Source organism: Callorhinchus milii, unplaced genomic scaffold (assembly GCF_018977255.1).
Source record: "Callorhinchus milii isolate IMCB2004 unplaced genomic scaffold, IMCB_Cmil_1.0 Scaffold554, whole genome shotgun sequence".
NCBI lineage: Eukaryota > Metazoa > Chordata > Chondrichthyes > Chimaeriformes > Callorhinchidae > Callorhinchus > Callorhinchus milii.
Window position 1 is genome coordinate 7,361 of NW_024705295.1, and position 18,018 is coordinate 25,378.

Consider the following 18,018-nt stretch of genomic DNA (forward strand, 5'->3'; position numbering starts at 1 on the left):
CTATCTCATCAAATCAAGCCACAGGAACATGACCCATGACCTGGGCATGTACAGTACACACATGATCAATTTTTTTTTTAAAATCGCAATTCGATATAACCGAGCAAAAACAAGGCATGAAATTATTTTAAATGACATCTTTCTTATCGTTTTCTAAAGCAGGCAATGTGAACAATTATTTGACAATGCCTAAATACCAAACCCATTGCCTGGGATGTCCTCGAAATGCTAAAAACGCATGGCAGACTGATGAGACACGCCTCCAGAGCGAACTCAACGTGTGACACCACATTTCACACCCGTTTCCACTGCACAACCTAGCTCCGCTCGTGACCGTGCCGAGCCTGCCCGGCACAGTCAGCACTGTTGGTTTCTACCACCGGAGCCAAGTCGTGCCGCTGACGTAACAAGAAACGAATGGGTGGAGAGCCGCGTGTAGATGACGCCGCGACTCTGTGTCCTTTAAGAGCTGACGGTTTGATGCACGTGCAATGAAAAAGCAACCAGATTTCGACGTCTCGCCAAGGCCAGTGTACCATCGCGATTTGGTTCCAGCTTAGCACGGTAATTGGCCGGTGGAAAAATCACCTGTACTGTGAATGTGCCGTGTTGGCTCGGCTCGGATGTGCAGTGGAAGAGGGGAATTTACATTCCAACTAGGGTCCTGGCCAGACCTGCGTTTCATGTACAGCAGGGGAGACTGGGACATTTTATCGTGAAAATAAAAATGTTTAACAAATATATTACATATTCTAATTTAGTTATCGTAAAGTATTTAGATGGTTAAAGCCAATATGATTAACCCTAGCCTTAACACTATCGCCAGCCCAAGGCCTTACCCCAAATGAGAATTTATCCCCAGCCATATCTAAATGCTAACCCTGCCCTTAACCCTGACCGTCAGGTAAGCGCGCTTAGTAAACATTTACTTTTAAACATTCACGGTAAATGTTTTAAAAAATTTTTTATCTGGGTGAGGACAGTGTTTGGTAACCATTTACGTAGCCAAATTAGGATTATGAGTTAGCGCCAGTGTTAAGTTTATTAACTACAATCAACTGCAATGAATTACTATTTTCTTAAATAAAATGTCCATTTTTTCTTACTACAATGCCAGAAGAGCCAATTGGAGGGAACGTGGAGAAAAAGAGGGATAATACATTTCATATTTAAAATATGCTAAGTATAAAAATCAGCTCAAGTCACTTTGGTTTCAAAAAAATTAAAGCACTATTATTTTTGTCCAACTTACGTGAACTATTTGAGTGATTTTTTTTTTATAACCTCACAACGCCATGAACAGATAGCATCTCTACCTTGGTTAGGATAAGCAGGTAGTGTAAAAAAAATAATCGCTGGCTAAACTAAGCAAGTCTCCGGTTGACATCGATGAAATAAAACCAGATTGGACGGGCAGATAAACAGCTTTGGTGGTGCACACACCTTGCTGTTTACAGAACCTTGATGTGTGGTTGCATTTATATGCGATAAATATCCAAATTGTATTGTATTTGTACAGGGCCCACGCACTGAGCCAGCTTGCGGGAAATTAAAACTGTTTCAATTCCCCAATGCTTAGTAGTCACGGTACTTGCACCGATTCAATTTCATCTCACCCCCTGCTGGAAAGCAGACGTCAATGACCCAGCAATATCGTTCTGATATCCGTCCAAGGGTCAAAGCCTACCAAATCCAAAACGTGCGTCAAATATGAAAACTAAATTGGGTAAAATGTTTAAACTGTTCGTACATGACGCCCTTAAGTTTCCTTGTGAAGCATATAACGAACAATGCGTACCTCTAAACCTGGTTAAATAATGAAAAGTTATTCCAACAGTTTGACGATCGCCTACAGAAGGAGTGGGGAAACCTGTCCTTACCAGGGGCCAAATAGCACTTTGAATTACCTTAGGTGGGCCACACGTTAACACAAACAGCTTCATCACTTCTGTCAATATTCAAGGGGGCCCTTGCAGTGACTGAAGGTCACAGGCCGTATGAAATGAAGTCGTGGGCCACATCCGGCCCCGCGGGTCCATCGAGGTTCCCCACCCCTGGTCTAGAGGCTCGACTCCTTGCTGGGCGACGACGAATGAAGGTTGAGTAAGGTCGGAGACATGGAGATGATGAGGGAGTCGGAGTGAAGGGGCGCAGCAGTAGTGGTGGTGGTGTCGGCGATGGGAGGAGAGGAGGCGGTGGTAGCGGTGGTGGTGCCACCGCCGCCGGGCAGGCCTGGAGGCCCCGGGTGGCGCCGCAACTGCACCAGGCGCTCCTCCACGCAGCGGCAGAAAGGCGAGCCTCCGCGTCGTGGTCCCAGCACTCCTCCATGGTCACGCACAGTTGAGCCAGTCCCTGCGGGCATCATCGTTCCCCACCCCCACCACCACCGCGCAAGATGAAAATCAAGAGCTCAAAATTTCACCGTGGATAAAGCCGCTGATGCCACCGCACCTCGCCAAAAATGTCTACCCTCTGCCAAATCCCGCAGCTGCTACTGCTACGGTAGATATACCACCGCCAAGATCCGTCTGAACAAAATCCCACCCGTCTGCACTTCTCGTTGGTCTTCAGGCTCATGGAGGACCACTCATCCCCTACAGGAATATTACGAAATTGTACATGGACAGTCCCTTTGCTAAATTCACTGCTTGATGACGGCCTTCCCACACTGTGAAAGTTGTGAGAGCCAAACGTAGCTTGGTTAAGGCGGTCAACATAGACGTTGCAGTACGTATCCAGATGGTGCTGCACTGCCCTCTGCTGCCCCCCCCTCCGTGTAATCCTGAATCCTATACCAAGCTGTAGTGCATGTTGGTCACCCATGCCAACCAAGGTTCAACAATGCTTAACTTTTGAGATCCGATGCAAATCAGGTGCATTCTGGATAATTAGGTCACCATACCTAGCCGACCATGCTAATCGGAGCTGCACATTTTATCGCAAAAATCTGAAAGGGCACCCCCCCAGTGGCAGCTGTCCCTGTGCGTCACAATTGGCACTCGGCACCTGGCTTGCAAATTGGCATTATTCTGCCAGTCAGGGGCAACGATCACCGCTACGAATAAATCCCAATCAACAAACAAGAAGAACACGAGAAACGTTACCAACGAGACGCTAAAGGACAATTTGGGGCTGTGTCCTGTGTGCGTTACCGGGTGCTTGAGCCACGCCTCTCGAAACGCCGGCCGCATTTTCTTCTGCACCACGATGTCCTGCATGTCCTCCAGCGTGGGGTGATCACCGATCTCCTCGTCAAACGGCACACGGTACTCGTCTATCGGACCTGCCGAGGAGGAATACAAAATATAACGTGTGCAGTCATTGTCGTCATCATCCAAATAAGCATTGATTAGCCACGAGAGGATAATCCGAGTTGCGGATTCATGGTGCATGCGAAGATTAAACTTTTTTTTATCAGTGTGCTTCGTTTGCATGTACGTATGTTGAGATTCTTTCGCACCGTATGTAGCCAACCGTGCTAATTGGAGGTGCGAGCTAAGGACAATAACCTAAATACAAAAAGCTATTTTAAAGAAATTAGTTTTCAATCGAGATTTAAAAGTGCATAGCTTATATCGGAAGAGCGTTCAAGACGGCTGCAGCACATTCCAGAGCGTGCCATGCAGTGACCGTCTTTGTTCGATGACTAGCTGCTCCTCACTCGAAGGTCAGCGACTCATTGCCCATGTGATCACATAGTTATTGCCAAGTAAACCTATTCTTTAAGAAATAATGCAAACTGATGACACATCCTACATCTTCAGCAACAAGTAAGCTAATTCTGGACTTATTTCAACCATAATCGAAATTCACCCACTTGCGGCGTTGCAGAAATCACTCCTCTCGCCGCCCTCCCCCGCCCGTTCGTTCCGGTGCAATTCGCTTGCAGTGCCGTGGCCAATTCCAGTTCCAGTGAAGTGGGCGAGCCACGTGCTTCGTGCGTGGTGGGGTGTGGGGTTATAATAAACTCCGGGCAGCAGTAGCAGCAGCAGCCGCTTGAAGTCATTCAGCCCCGAGCAGCAGCCGCAGCAGCAGCCACGGGCAGTTTCGCATTTCTCGTCTCCTTTGGACTCTCCAAGTCCGTCGCTCGGCGCTCTTCGTGCGAACTTTAAAGCGCTTCGTGATGCCGGCCGCGTCGCTCTCGACGATGTATTTTCTTTGTTGTAAATATTTTGTTGTTGGTGTGGTTGTAAAGAGAACGTTTTAACCTTTAGCACGACTGTAGTTAACCTCTCTGTGTTAGGTGTCGTTTTATAAAAAAAAAACTTTTATTGAAACCGGACACAGTATGAGCAGCGAAGGGCCGATGCTTAACAGCGTAACAGCTCTTAGTGTGTCCACTGTTACGTTATCGGTTCTGTGGTTACGTGTATTATTATTAGTGTAGTAGTTTAAACGTTCTAAGTATATACTGTGTGTGTGTATATAACGTCGAGCAAAGTTCTAGCAACATGTGCTTAGCAGCGATGGCCCGTAGCTGATCGTGTACTGCTCCGAGTATGGTTATACACGGCTAAGTTATCTGTTCTATAGTTAAGTATATTAGTGCAGTGGCAGCATAAACCTTGAGGTTGCACACCTTTTTTTAGAAGATCGGGAATGTTTCTCGCTTCGTTTGGTAACCGTGTGTCGCCTTTCATCGGCACGCCGCTTGCGTACGCAGTCGGAATCTGCATCTTATTGTTGTTGGACGATCTCTTCGTGTCGCTCGCAATGCGTTGCGAGTTAGAGAATCTATCTCGCTGATCATCGGATAGGCAACAGTAGCAATTCGTAGCTTGTCTTTTAGCTGGCGTAAAAACAAATTTTAAGTCCATTTAAAGCCATCACTATCAGCAGCAGCAGGTACGTAGTCTGTTCACACACGTGCATATTATTCTCTACATTATGTCTCTATACTATTAACGCATACATTCTTACACGTTATACACACACACACGGTATGTACTTACACGCTCCGACTTTGTGTCTAGTTCATATTGCCCTTTCCCCGCAGCTCCGATTAACACGGTCGGTCGGCTACGTACGGCGCGAAAGAAGTTCAACACACACTGTAGCATTGGGAGGCGACCACCACTACCACCAGCAGCACCACCACCAGCAGCACCACCACCACCAGCAGCAGCACCACCACCAGCACCACCAGCAGCAGCACCACGCGTCAAGCCGAACCACTCGAATCGAAGCGGCTCACGCGAAGCTCTCATCTGGAGTGGCTCTCATCTGGGGTGTCACGCCAAGAGGCGGCTGGCGCTGGGGCTGTAGCCCGCGACGTTAGCCCTGGGTTGGACTCCAGGTCGCCGGTCGCGATGGAGGGCAGCTCCTCCGAGTGCAACATCAAGGTGATGTGCCGCTTTCGGCCAAGGAGCACTGCTGAGAAGACGGACACGGCGGCTGCCAGTCCGGCTCGTCTCTGCGGCGATGGCGACACCGTGCTGTTCGGGTGAGCACCTTCCGCACGGATGCACCGCGTTCATTTCGTTCATCCATCGTGTGGCGTTCGTCCACCGCTTCGTTCATTGCATACACACTCCGCTGCACCTCAATGTGAAATCGCGGTCGTTGATCGGCATCTGCACATCCAGCCACACGGCGAGAATAATATTCGTTTATTTTAATCGATTCGTTCGTTGATTGATCCTATTCGTTGGCCGATTCGTCGATTCATTAATTGCTTTAAGCTGTTCGTTTAGGAATTTCATTGTGTTGCTTCTTTTTCGCCCGTCGATTTATCTGTAGATTATTTCATCGCCTTGAGCCATTCGTTGATCATGTGTTCATGTCATTCGTTGCTTCATCCGTTTGTCACGTAATCATCGCTAAGCCGCTTAATTATGCGATCGATGTATCGCTTCGTTGCTTCATTCATTTGTCATCTGCGTCGTTCGCTGGACACTTTAATTCATCAATCGCATCATTAAGCAAATGCAATGGAACGCTGAAAAACAAAGCACGATACGCGTAATGTAATGCAGTGCGACTGTGGCCACGCAACGCACGTGGCCACACGGCAGAGGTCGCAAACAGGTTTTGATTCCTTACCCGTACCCGGCCGCACCAGGGTCGCAATTGGGTACCCGATACCCGTACCCTACCCGATACCCGGCTACCCGTACCCGGCCGGGTATCGGGTAGGATACGGGTACCCGATTGCGACCTCTGGGATGAATCCATGTTGCAGGCACGGGTGGGTTGATTCTAGGAACTTGAATTGTGAGAAGAGAACAAGACGTTGGGAAATGAGTGACAAATGGTTACCACCAGTGACTCACGGCTTACCCGTACCCGCCGCACCAGGGTCGCAAACGGGTACCCGTACCCGGCCGGGTACGGGTAGCCGGGTATCGGGTAGGGTACGGGTATCGGTTACCCGATTGCGACCTCTGCCACACGGTGGCCTGCTGAAGCCCTCTTGTCGTAGCCAGCAGCAGCAGGACCTCGACATTGGCAATCCAGCTCCTGAACGTACCGCCATCCGCAAGAAGATCGAGATACGTAGAGACCCAACGACTCAACGAAACACATCGAGATATTCGTCTAGGACAAGTCATAAAAGTGCGACTGTGTCCATGCAACTCGAGCTATGGACCCACACAGGGGCGGTTTCTTCATTAGGGCGATTGGGCGACGCACCACCAATGTCATTCAACCACAGAGTCACGCTAGCCGTCACTGTGCCTCTGGATATAGTCCAATCAGCGTCATGTCACGTTCTGTGGAGTACCGCCTCTTTTGGGCGATTTCACTCCGGCTGAGAATCGCCCCGAGTGGCCCCATAGACTTACATTCAAAGATGTTTTTTTTTCGAACGGCGGGCGCTGCAATGCATTCTCTATGGCTCCGGGAGGGCATGCACTAACGTGCTTACGTCATCATACGTGCTAACGTCATCATACGTAAGCACGTTTCATCCAACAATATAATTTATCGCTACCTAGTGGAATCTTTAATAAAATAAACTTGAGTGGTTTGTTTTAATAGTGAGTATATAAACAAACAAGATGTATTGTAAGAGTCACTTTATTTTTCATTAATATTAAAGAAGTGAAGTTGCCTTTACATGCTTAAGCTGTTAATTTATTCATTGCATGGGTGGACCTTATCCTTATCAATCATCCAGACATTTGCCCCCCTGAGAGATTTTGCAGGAGCCGCCACTGGACCCACCGTGTTTAGTGCCACTGTGGCGGTGGGCGCTCCTTCAACGGATAGGAGGAACAGCGACACGACACGAACTCTCTCTCTCTCTCGCTCTGCTTAAGCCCTCTTGTCGTAGCCAGCACCAGCAGCAGTCCTCGGCATTGAGGCATCGATCTCCTGAACGTCCTGGATTTTTTCCATACGCAAGAACGTAGTTCGTCAGCGCTTAATGTGCGTCGTGCAATGCGTGCATTAATTAAGCGTCTAGTTATTAAATGATTGCATTCATTGATGCCATCCTTTGCTTCGTTCGTCAGAACTGAGCCATTGTTGGTGCTGTTCAAGCATTTGGCTCCGTGGTGGTTAATTGGAATGCAGAAGTTTGCGAGATGAACAAACAACACGCAGGTTATTGAAATCTTCTTGGAATAACAGCCAAATAACTGCACAATAACAACAACAGCAATGCCCTTTATTTATGCACGTAAGCCTCCGTGAGTCTCGGTTGCAAATCGGAGACATCGATTGTTCAATCGCAGTATAAGTGAGCATCAATCACTTGGCGATGCTCATGCTGTGTTGGCAGTAGTGCAGAAGCACAACTAACAAAGCAGCTCACACGTGGCAGTGGTATTCACGAGTGTGTTGAATTGGGGTTGTGTAAGCCTGAGCAGGTAGAGGTTGCGAATCCGGAAGCTACGACAGTGCCCCCCATATGTACAAGACGAGCGATGGAATGGCAGCCAAATGAGAGGGAATGCAGCCGCGGGGAAGGGGGTGATGACCGTCACGGAGATGGAGCGATGGAGAATACAATTCGTGTGCAAGGGGGTGAAATGGATTCATTGCTGCATCGCCCGACCATGAGGTTTGGCGACTGCATGGGAAGGGCGCCATCATCCAGCAGCGGATAGACCAGGGGTCGGCAACCTTGCGGCTCTTTCGATTTAAAGCTTTCGTGACTGCAGGGATTCATCTTATTGGTTATTTCGGTAAAGTCACGTAGAATGGAAATAATAAAGTAATAAAATAAAACATAAAATAATTCTCACGACGTTTCGGCGACAACGCAAGCAGCCGTCCTCAGTTGGAGAACAGGTCTGTCGAGAAAACAGTCTGAATTCATTTCCATTCTACGTGACTTTACCGAAAGAACCAAGAAGACTTGCGGCTCTTTTAAAATCCTTTATATTAAGTTCACTTGCTTGCTTGCTTGCTTACGACCGTGCAAATCTTTCGGTCGTTTTTTAACCCACTTCCCGTGATCCAATCGAGCTGACATTTTGCACACAGACTCGTTGTGCGTGACAATTTATTTTCGTGAAAATTTTTTCCAAAATTTTCAACATTTTAGGAAAAAATTAATTATATTTAATTACCAATTGCTTAATGGTGTCAGGCAATCATCTGACCCATAGGTGACTGCCATCTCAAGCCAGAGGACGAGAGGACTCTAGCCGCCCGTTTCAAAGACCAATGTGGGCTGGGTTGTGGCCCATTGAACACGTACTGTAATTTATTTGCCACGCATATAAAGGATTTATAGTGAAAAACTTTGTTTTTACGGGTTAATTTTTTAAGGACTGCCTCGTAACAATATTTATTGAAGGACCCCCACCGTCTTGTATCCACACACATCGCGGCTCTTTAAATATTTTCTTACTGAATTATGGACAAATATGGCTCCTCTTGTCATGTTTGTTTACCGACCCCTGGGATTGACCATTGGCCCGATGGTGAATTGAAAACCCTTTGATGCATTTTGGGTGTTTTATAGGCTGCTCAAAAGAGTGTGTTACGTCTCCCTGGAACTGATCGCAATGACGCTGATCGACGTCGCAGGAAGAGCCACGTGTCCGGGTCTCGGGCGGCTCCGCTGTTTGTTTTTCGAGATGTTCATGGAGCCAGAATGACAGGTCAACCCGCGAGCTGTCACTCGCGATGCTAAGCGTGTGCTCGCTGGTAGCGCAGCTTGACGAGCGTGTTGTTTGTTTCATAGGGCGAGAGCTTTGATACAGCTGTTAGCGCGCTGCATGATGAACACCCCGCCCCCGCCTCGGCCTGAGTTCGACTCCTAGCCACGGCGGTGGGAGTCGTGTACGGAAATCTAAGCCGGTTCTGGCCCTCTCCCCTTGCTCTCCATCCCTATCGCCAACTCACATTGACCAGCGTGGTGAAGTATGGTCAAATCGGCCCCCGTGATCTAGGGGAGGCCCGGCATCCGGTAGTGGATTCATAAACGACGGTACATTACGTTGAATTGTTGTTTGTGGATCTTTATCATCACAGTTTAGCTATGACCCATCTGGAGGTGAGTGGACAAAAAAAAACCCACTGTCGGCAAAAGTGGCACTCAGAGCTGTAAACTTTTATGAAACGTTGCATCACGCACCATACTTCAAGTATAAAACATTTACACGTGAAGTTTATGCCGTGTGTTCTCCGTGCTGCGCGATGTGAGCGCGGCCCTCTTGACAAGCCACTGCTGGATGAAGGCAACCCCCTGCACTCCCGAATGATCCGTGATCGGGGTCGTTTGACCATACTTCACCACGCTAGTCAGTGCAGATTTGGACCAGGACCGGTTCGGATATCGCTCGCCCTCTGATGCTAGCAATCGAACCCGGTTGTCGAACTTGGGTATCCAATTCGGGTGTCTTGGTTTATAGCACAGTGGCACTAACCTCTCTGCCACCGCTCCCACGCCCACCCCCCTCCCTGTTCTGTACTTTGCACGCAAAACATTCACGGCGTTGTAGTATCGCGAAAAAAATATACACGTGTATGCACGGAGAATGCAAATATCGTCGAGGCAAAGTGAGCGAGTGTTCGTGCCACTACATCGAGTAATGTCCCGAGTCAGCAATGGAAGTTCCACATTACTTTGGATGGGACCAGTGGCGCCGTAGGATAATCCTCATGAACGTGCAAAAAACCCAACCGCTCTCTATACGTGAAAATGTGTATGTGCTGTGGGTAGAAGATGCTTTTAGTAAGGACCCAAGGAACCAGTAGAAGGCCAAATCCGTTGTCAAGCCGAGAATGGTGTTTTATTTGGAACACATTTCTACCCAGATGTGCCTGCTGAGATAATCACAACAATACATTTGAACGCAAAACTTCCTTCTGTGTTCTTAGGTTTTTTCGGTAAAGTCACGTAGGTAAAACATTAAAATTAATAAAAGTAAAATAAAATAAAAATCACGACGTTTCGGAGGCAACACAAGCTTCTGTCTTAGGTGGAACCGTCACAGCCACGACAGCTGTATCAAGTAAATGAGAGATTCAAGAGCTACCACTCCGTATATATATAATGGTTGGAGAGGGGGAAGGGCCAAGTACGGCACAACTTTTTATTCATATGGTAAGGTGAGGCTTAAGAGGGTGAGCCTTTGTTATGGAGAGGTACGGTTTGTGGCAAGCCTGGCCTACATAACAATAGTGTGAAAAAAGAAACAACTAAACATGGTAAAACAAGCCTGGTTGTCTATCAATAACCTGTAATAGTTGTCTGTCAAATAAGATTGGCCAAATAAGTGTAGTTAAATCTTTTTTGCATGGTTAATCACATCTTTCCAATGATTACTCAGTTTGTAACCATCATCACGTTACCATACATAGCAGGCGTGACCAAAAAGATCTCCAAAATTCTAAACAAACATAATATCCAAGTCCGATTCAGTACAGTGCATAAAATCCGTGATCTGATTCCATCTGTGAAGGATGTCGTTCCTGACTTACAGTATCCTGGAGTCTACAAATTGAGTTGCATTCGTGGTGATTGCTACATTGGAGAAACGAAACGTCATGTTTCTGATCGTGTCCGCGAGCACAAGTCAGATCTGAAACACGGCAGAACTGATTCTTCGGCCGTTGCCGATCATTGCTACAACTCGGTGGGCTCTCATGAAATTGTCTTTTCCGAGACCAAGGTTCTCTGCAAACCTCCTGGCTACCATCAAAGGTTTGTACACGAAGCCATACAAATATACAAACAGACATAATTTCAACCGTGATGATGGTTACAAACTGAGTAATCATTGGAAAGATGTGATTAACCATGCAAAAAAGATTTAACTACACTTATTTGGCCAATCTTATTTGACAGACAACTATTACAGGTTATTGATAGACAGCCAGGCTTGTTTTACCATGTTTAGTTGTTTCTTTTTTCACACTATAATGTAGGCCTGGCTTTGCCACAAACCGTACCTCTCCATAACAAAGGCTCACCCTCTTAAGCCTCACCTTACCATATGAATAAAAGTGTGCCGTACTTGGCCCTTCCCCCTCTCCAACCATTATATATACGGAGTGGTAGCTCTTGGAATCTCTCATTTACTTGATACAGCTGTCGTGGCTGTGACGGTTCCACCTTAAGACGGAAGCTTGTGTTGCCTCCGAAACGTCGTGATTTTTATTTTATTTTACTTTTATTAATTTTAATGTTTTACCTACGTGACTTTACCGAAAAAACCTAAGAATATGAATCCTTGCAGTCACGAAAGCTTCAAATCTAGAATTAATTCCTTCTGTGTCTCCACACACACAAATAACAATAGGTTTTAAGTCAAACCGGCCTATTGGCAGTTTGCAATGGGAAACTGTGAATAATTTTGCGCTTGCTCGAAAACGGAGTGCAACACAAGAACCAATTGTCAATGCGGACGCTGCAATAGTACTGCACAAGAGACAGAGAGTAGCACTGTGTGAGATGTAGCAATCGCGCACCGTGTACTCCATCTGCTCCTCACGTGCACACACACACGTGTATGTGTGTGTGTGCACTCAGTTGGGGGGTAGCAGTAGTGTAGCGGCTAGGAACCCAACGACCGGAGTTTGATTGCCGCTCACGGTCAACTCCAGTGACGATTATCTGAACACTGTCCTGGGCCTCCCCTAGGTTGACTCTGCCCCAAATGAGTACCGGTTGCGGAGTGTAAACATCGTCACTGGGGAGACAGCCGGGCATGGTGGTGCTGATCACCCGCCCCCTCGTGTGCCGTGCCGGCCTTCGTAGGTGCTGCTCGCTATTACAGCACTTGCCCCAACAGTCTCATGCAGGCCTTGAGCGAATACTCTAATTTGTGCTCAACTGCGTTAGTGATTCTGAAGCCAGTGGTGGAAATGTTGAGTTCTTGGCCAGGGAGGCATTTTTTTCACTTGAAGATGTCAGGATGTGTCGGGTAGCAGTTGTGTGCTAAATTCAGACATTACTGTGCTGCATTCGGCAGTGCTTGCAATAGCTGCCCTCCCGAGCGTGACACCACAACCCAGGCATCTGCCTGGGCGTTTTCACAAGCCACCGCACGCATCTCCCGCGCAGCAACTATGAGAGAATTGTTTGGCCGTCTTATTACAAACAATATCTACCCAAAGGCAATGGCTCTGCAGCGTCTGTACTTGCGTATTGCACATAGTGTACAATTTGTAATGCCCAGCAGTTCATCTTGAAATAATAATAATACTACAGACATTTGCTTGTCCAGGAAATTCCCACCGATTCTGAAGACTTTTTCAGGAGGGTCCTGCATCGGGGTGTTTGGCCAATTCCATCAAAGAGATGTTTAGCTTTGAGGTGAGAAGACCTTGTCATGAGCATTATTAGAGCGGCGAGTTGAATTAGAGGGATTACCTGAATTTGAGTCCTAGATTTTGTGGAACTTGAGGATAGTGCTTGGCGCACTGCGCTTTGAACCCGGCGAATCCAAGTTGGAGTCCAGGCCAAGGCGAACAAAAGTGGCAAAGGAATATCTGAACTGGTCTTGGCCCACCCGTTGACCAACCCACATTGCCCAGAATGGGGAAGTAAGGTCAAAGCGCTGTCAAGCCCAGCTACTTGATTTTGATTCCCAGGGCTGTGGCTAAAACTTTGTGGTAGAGTTATACCTGAACCGGTCCTGAACCACCTCCTTCACCGACCCACACTGACCAGCGTGCTGAAGTATTTTAAAGTAATTCTAGATTTGAAGCTTTCGTGACTGCAAGGATTCATATTCCTAGGTTTTTTCGGTAAAGTCACGTAGGTAAAAAATAAAATTTTAAAGTAGCCCCTTACGATGTATGTATGTACACGACATGTATGTGTGTACATTGAACTTCTTTAACACCACCGTACATAGCCAACCGTGCAAATTGGAGGTGCGGGGACAACAAACTAAATGCACGACAATGAAAGGACTGTTTGTACGTCTTGATTTTAAACATGTGTTTGTGTATTTTCCTCTCTCTGTGTCTCTGTCTCTCCCACCGCCCACCTTAGGGGAAGCCGTTCGTCTTCGACCGAGTCTTCTCCTCGGAGGCCATGCAAGAGCAAGTTTACAACGCGTGTGCCCGAGCAATCGTAAAAGGTTAAACTTGTGGCCACGCGGGCTCGCACTCTTTTTAACCACCCCATTTTCTCACGTTCGAATCTCGTGACTGCCATTAAAAACAAAGGCCGGTCGCTGCTCGTTCGACCGAATCGCTCACTAATTACCGGTGAATTATTTAGCTTTTTATTTTTATTTTTTGTCCGAGCTTGCAATTCCTCACTTGACGGCGCACCGTGCAAAATATATGGGCCTGCGTAAGCTGTGGGCATATATCTTAAAAGTACCGGATGATGCATTGACTACTATACACGTGGACGGTGGCGTGTGTCTGTAATCCGGCACCGGAGGCGGCGAAGGTTGTGGTGGATCACCGCACCGATGTTGATGATAAAGTAAGAAGAGGAGAATTCTATATCTATATATACACACCTGATAACAATAAATGGATCGCCGTTTCTTTATATATTCGCATAGCTTTTCAAATCGTGTGGCCGTTACCGCAATTGTCTGTGATAATGAATGACTTACGTTGGCGCCGTCGCTCGTAAATTTGCATGAAACACGGCAAAGTTAATATATAAACAGATTTAAAAAAAAAATTAAACTACCAATTGAACACTGCATTGTAGCCACGATGTAAAGGCGCAGCCCTGCAAGTGCTCGCTCACGTCACTGCTGGGGGCAGTGCCTCCACTAGAGGGCGATCCAGACAGCACCACCAGAGAAGAAACTTCCACTCCTCTTCAGAGCTGGCCAGACGTTTGGACTTGTTGGGAGCACTCGCACTTTACCCCACCACATGCGACCCACCAACGACGGTCAAATCACTTCTTGTATACCCTATTGTTGGTTCTTTTGGAAAAAGTCACGTAGAAGGGAAATAATAAAATAATATAAATATAAAACAATAAAAATTATCACGACGTTTCGACTGCAACACAAGCAATCATCATCAGGTGTGACATCCACAGCAAGAAATTTTTCTTGCTGTGGATTTCCCAAGAAAATTTTCTTGCTGTGGATTTCACACCTGATGATTGCTTGTGTTGCAGTCGAAACGTCGTGAGAATTTTTATTGTTTTATATCAATATTATTTTATTATTTCCCTTCTACGTGACTTTACCGAAATAACCAAGAATATGAATCCCTGCAGTCACGAAAGCTTTAAAACAAAATTCTTGTATACCCGTTTATACTATTGGGCCAATAGGCTTGTGCCGATGATATTTTAAACATTTGAACATGTGCGCCAACTGTTGGGCGATGTCGACACGCCCGCTTGCCAATGCATTGGAGAACGCTGTGACGTCAAACAATTCCTAAGCGTTGCATTCAACATTCCTAAGCCAAACAAACGTGTCATTGCAGATGTCCTGGAAGGCTACAATGGGACGATATTCGCCTACGGTCAGACATCGTCCGGAAAAACTCACACGATGGAGGTATCATTTTTCTCTCTTCGTACTTCATACATATGTCTCTGGCATTGCTGGATAGCTGGTTGTAAATCCAGGTTGCCACCTACGCAGCGATTTCACGTCCTCGGCCTGAGTAACCGCAAGGATCGTACGCGAAAAAAACCCATCGGGTAGAAGTTTGTCCCGTACTCAATTCGGTGACATTACGGCTATGGGAATAGCTGGGAATGAATGTCGAGTGGTTTGACTGTCGTGCGATGAGGAGTGGTCTCGGCGGCAGTGCAGGTGGGAAAGCTCTGCAAGGATATCTCCGCTGGAGTGTCCGCGACCGAGGGCCGTTGTCTCACACAGAAGGGTTGCTCTGCTCTGCAAGAGTTCAAATGAAACGTGAGGCCGATGTCATGGTTGGGATAAACCACATTGGAAAATCGAGGCGATCACTCTCAGGCGTTAAACCCCCAGCATGCAACTCGAGATCGCACTGGGGCGCCTGTGTGTAGCGAGTTAGGTGCCTGTGTGTAGTAAGTTAGGTGCCCATGTGTAGCGCGTTAAATTCCCGTGTGTAGTGAGTTAGGTGGCCATGTGTAGCGAGTTAGATTCGAGTGTGTAGTGAGTTAGATTCCCGTGTGTAGCGAGTTAGGTGCCCGTAATTTTTCTCCAGGTCCTCTGGTTTTTCCCTCCAAATTTAGAATTAACATGCGTTTATAATGTTGGCTGCTATTCATTTTAATGTGATAAGCTGCTTCGTTGAGCTATCATTTGTGATAGCCAGGTCGCTTCTGGAAAAATGGCTACATAGCTCAGTGGGTAAGCAAAAATCGTCAAGTCAAAACAAACCACGTACGTTTCACGTCCTGACAAGCCCTGCCTCTCCGCCTGGCAGCCAAGGAGAACGCATCGCACACGCGCGCACTGCGCGCGTTACGCCACCACTTTGTCTGGAATGAACGCCGCGTGCGTCTCCGCTGACGAGCCGATTGAGCCGCCGTCCCACGACAGCTGTCGTAGATGGTCACAAGGCAAAAATACCAATGGCCAACGGGCACCGCACGGGAAAGTGGGGCACCGCACGGGCGACAGGTGAAAATAATGCTTCGTGGGGGCTAAAATAGATAGTTTTGCGGGGTGGAGGGGACGGAAAGTAATAATTTATGTATTTTTAAACGAGTGATATATTTTGGTTGTATGTATTGCAGACCTTCTTTTGCACCGTACGTAGCCAACCGTGCTGATCGGAGGTGTTGGGGGAAGGACAACAAACTAAACACAAAAAGCAGTTCTGAGGAAATTAGTTTTTAATCTAGCGCATATATCCAGGGGCTTCCTAATATAGGAAGGAAGAGCGTTCCAGATGGCCGCAGACGCACATTTGAAAACGCTCTATGCAGTGACCGTCTTTGTTCGATGGTTACCCAAAAGCCGCTGCGAGGATGACGGGAGTTCGCGTGATGGTTTATGCTCCTTGAAGAGATCGGCAAGGTATCGTGGTTCATTTGTGTGAGGCACTTTGTGCGTAATGAGTGCAACCTTGTAATGTATTCATTTTAGATTTGAAGCTTTCGTGACTGCAAGGATTCATATTCTTGGGTTTTTTCGGTAAAGTCACGTAGGTAAAAAATTAAAATTAATAAAAGTAGACTAGCCGTAGTTTCAGCCGCACCAACCTTACCATAATAATAAAAAGGGGGCCTGTCCTGGCTCCTCCCCCCTCAACCAGTATATATACAGGGTCAAGACTCTTAGAATTTCTCATTTACTTGATACAGCAAGCGTGCTGTGACGGTTCCACCTGAAGACGGAAGCTTGTGTTGCCTCCGAAACGTCGTGATTTTTTATTTTATTGAAATTTTATTTTTATTATTTTAATTTTTTACCTACGTGACTTTACCGAAAAAACCCAAGAATATGTATTCGTTTGTCAACCAGAAGCAAATGCAGCTCTGCGAGCGCCGGACGGACACGGTCGGATCTTGCAGTTGAAAGTTAATGACGCATCCAAGGGCACAGGCTCTCTCACCGTGTGTCGGTCTCCCAGGTGGTCGTGGTGGCGGTGGCCTTGCGCTTCCATACATTTTGGACATTGTCCGAATTAATGAAATTGCTCGGGTCAGGTTCACCGATTTGCGTGCAGCCTACGACGTGGTGATGGCACGATCGCCACCGACTTGCGAGCTGGCTTACCATGCAGGGTCCAGAGATTAAGTTCCACATCGTCAACAGTGGTAATGCCGGGGGCCTTGCTAGCCCATGCAGGGCAGCAGAAGGCCCCGTCACGTCACCCGTAGCAGCAGGACGCTGTGTCGCAATAGAACGAACGAATGTTGTTAAATCCAAGCAATTTCCTGCTCGAATGAGCATTGAGGCGGCTCACAATCGGGAACGATTGCGAGTTCAAATCGTGGTTGGGAGGTTCAACTGAGCCCATCGTCCCTCCGGGGTCGATAACATGATTGCCAGGCTGTCGACACCCCCCAATTAGCACCGTTGGCTATGTACGGTGCGAAATAAGTTCAACGTACATACATGCAATGACGGTCGTCCTATGGATTAAACTCGCTCCTATCATAGGAGAGTGTAAATTCCACTTCGGGTTCAGAACTGGGTTTGAAGATAAGTACCACCTCAATCCGCATTTGAACAGGATATTATATTGACTTTGACTGGGTGGGAGAGGCGTTTTGGCTTGTTAAAGCGAATTCTCTTTAATGGTTTTGGTTCATTCGGTACCCTTGAATCGAACCCTTGTGGCAGCTGCTGCTGCTCCAAGTATTCTCCCATTCTCTTCAGCTGTTGTTTGCCCGTCTCCGGAGATGCTCGCAGAGTAAACGAATCGTGCGCAGCAATACGTCTGGGGCCGGGGTAATCCGCCGCGGCTGATGGAAGGAAAGCCTGACATTTAGAATAAAGTGGCGCTGCCATTGAAGACCGCACTTGACCGCTATTTCTGTCCATGGGCACGGAGTATCCGATAACACGTTGCGTGTGCACGGGGCAGAGCTGCTGGCGCAATACTTTGGTGTGGCAGAAAGTCTCTCTCTGTACAGTACTCGTAAAAACACACATAATGAGCCGTTATGTTTTGAGTGTGGGTGGGTGGTGGTTGTGCCTCAATTGAAACACTGGCTGTTCATGCAGAGCATTTCTG

General features: G+C 47.3%; 1 protein-coding gene across 1 annotated transcript in view; it reads left to right on the plus strand.

Moving 5' to 3' along the window:
* Nucleotides 1–5,309: 5,309 nt before the first annotated feature.
* Nucleotides 5,310–18,018, plus strand: part of LOC121852187 (kinesin heavy chain-like) — a 29,626-nt gene continuing 16,917 nt past the window's right edge. The window contains 3 exon segments of the mRNA XM_042346280.1: nt 5,310–5,447; nt 13,403–13,490; nt 14,824–14,897. Of these exon segments, the coding sequence (XP_042202214.1) occupies nt 5,310–5,447; nt 13,403–13,490; nt 14,824–14,897 (300 nt within the window).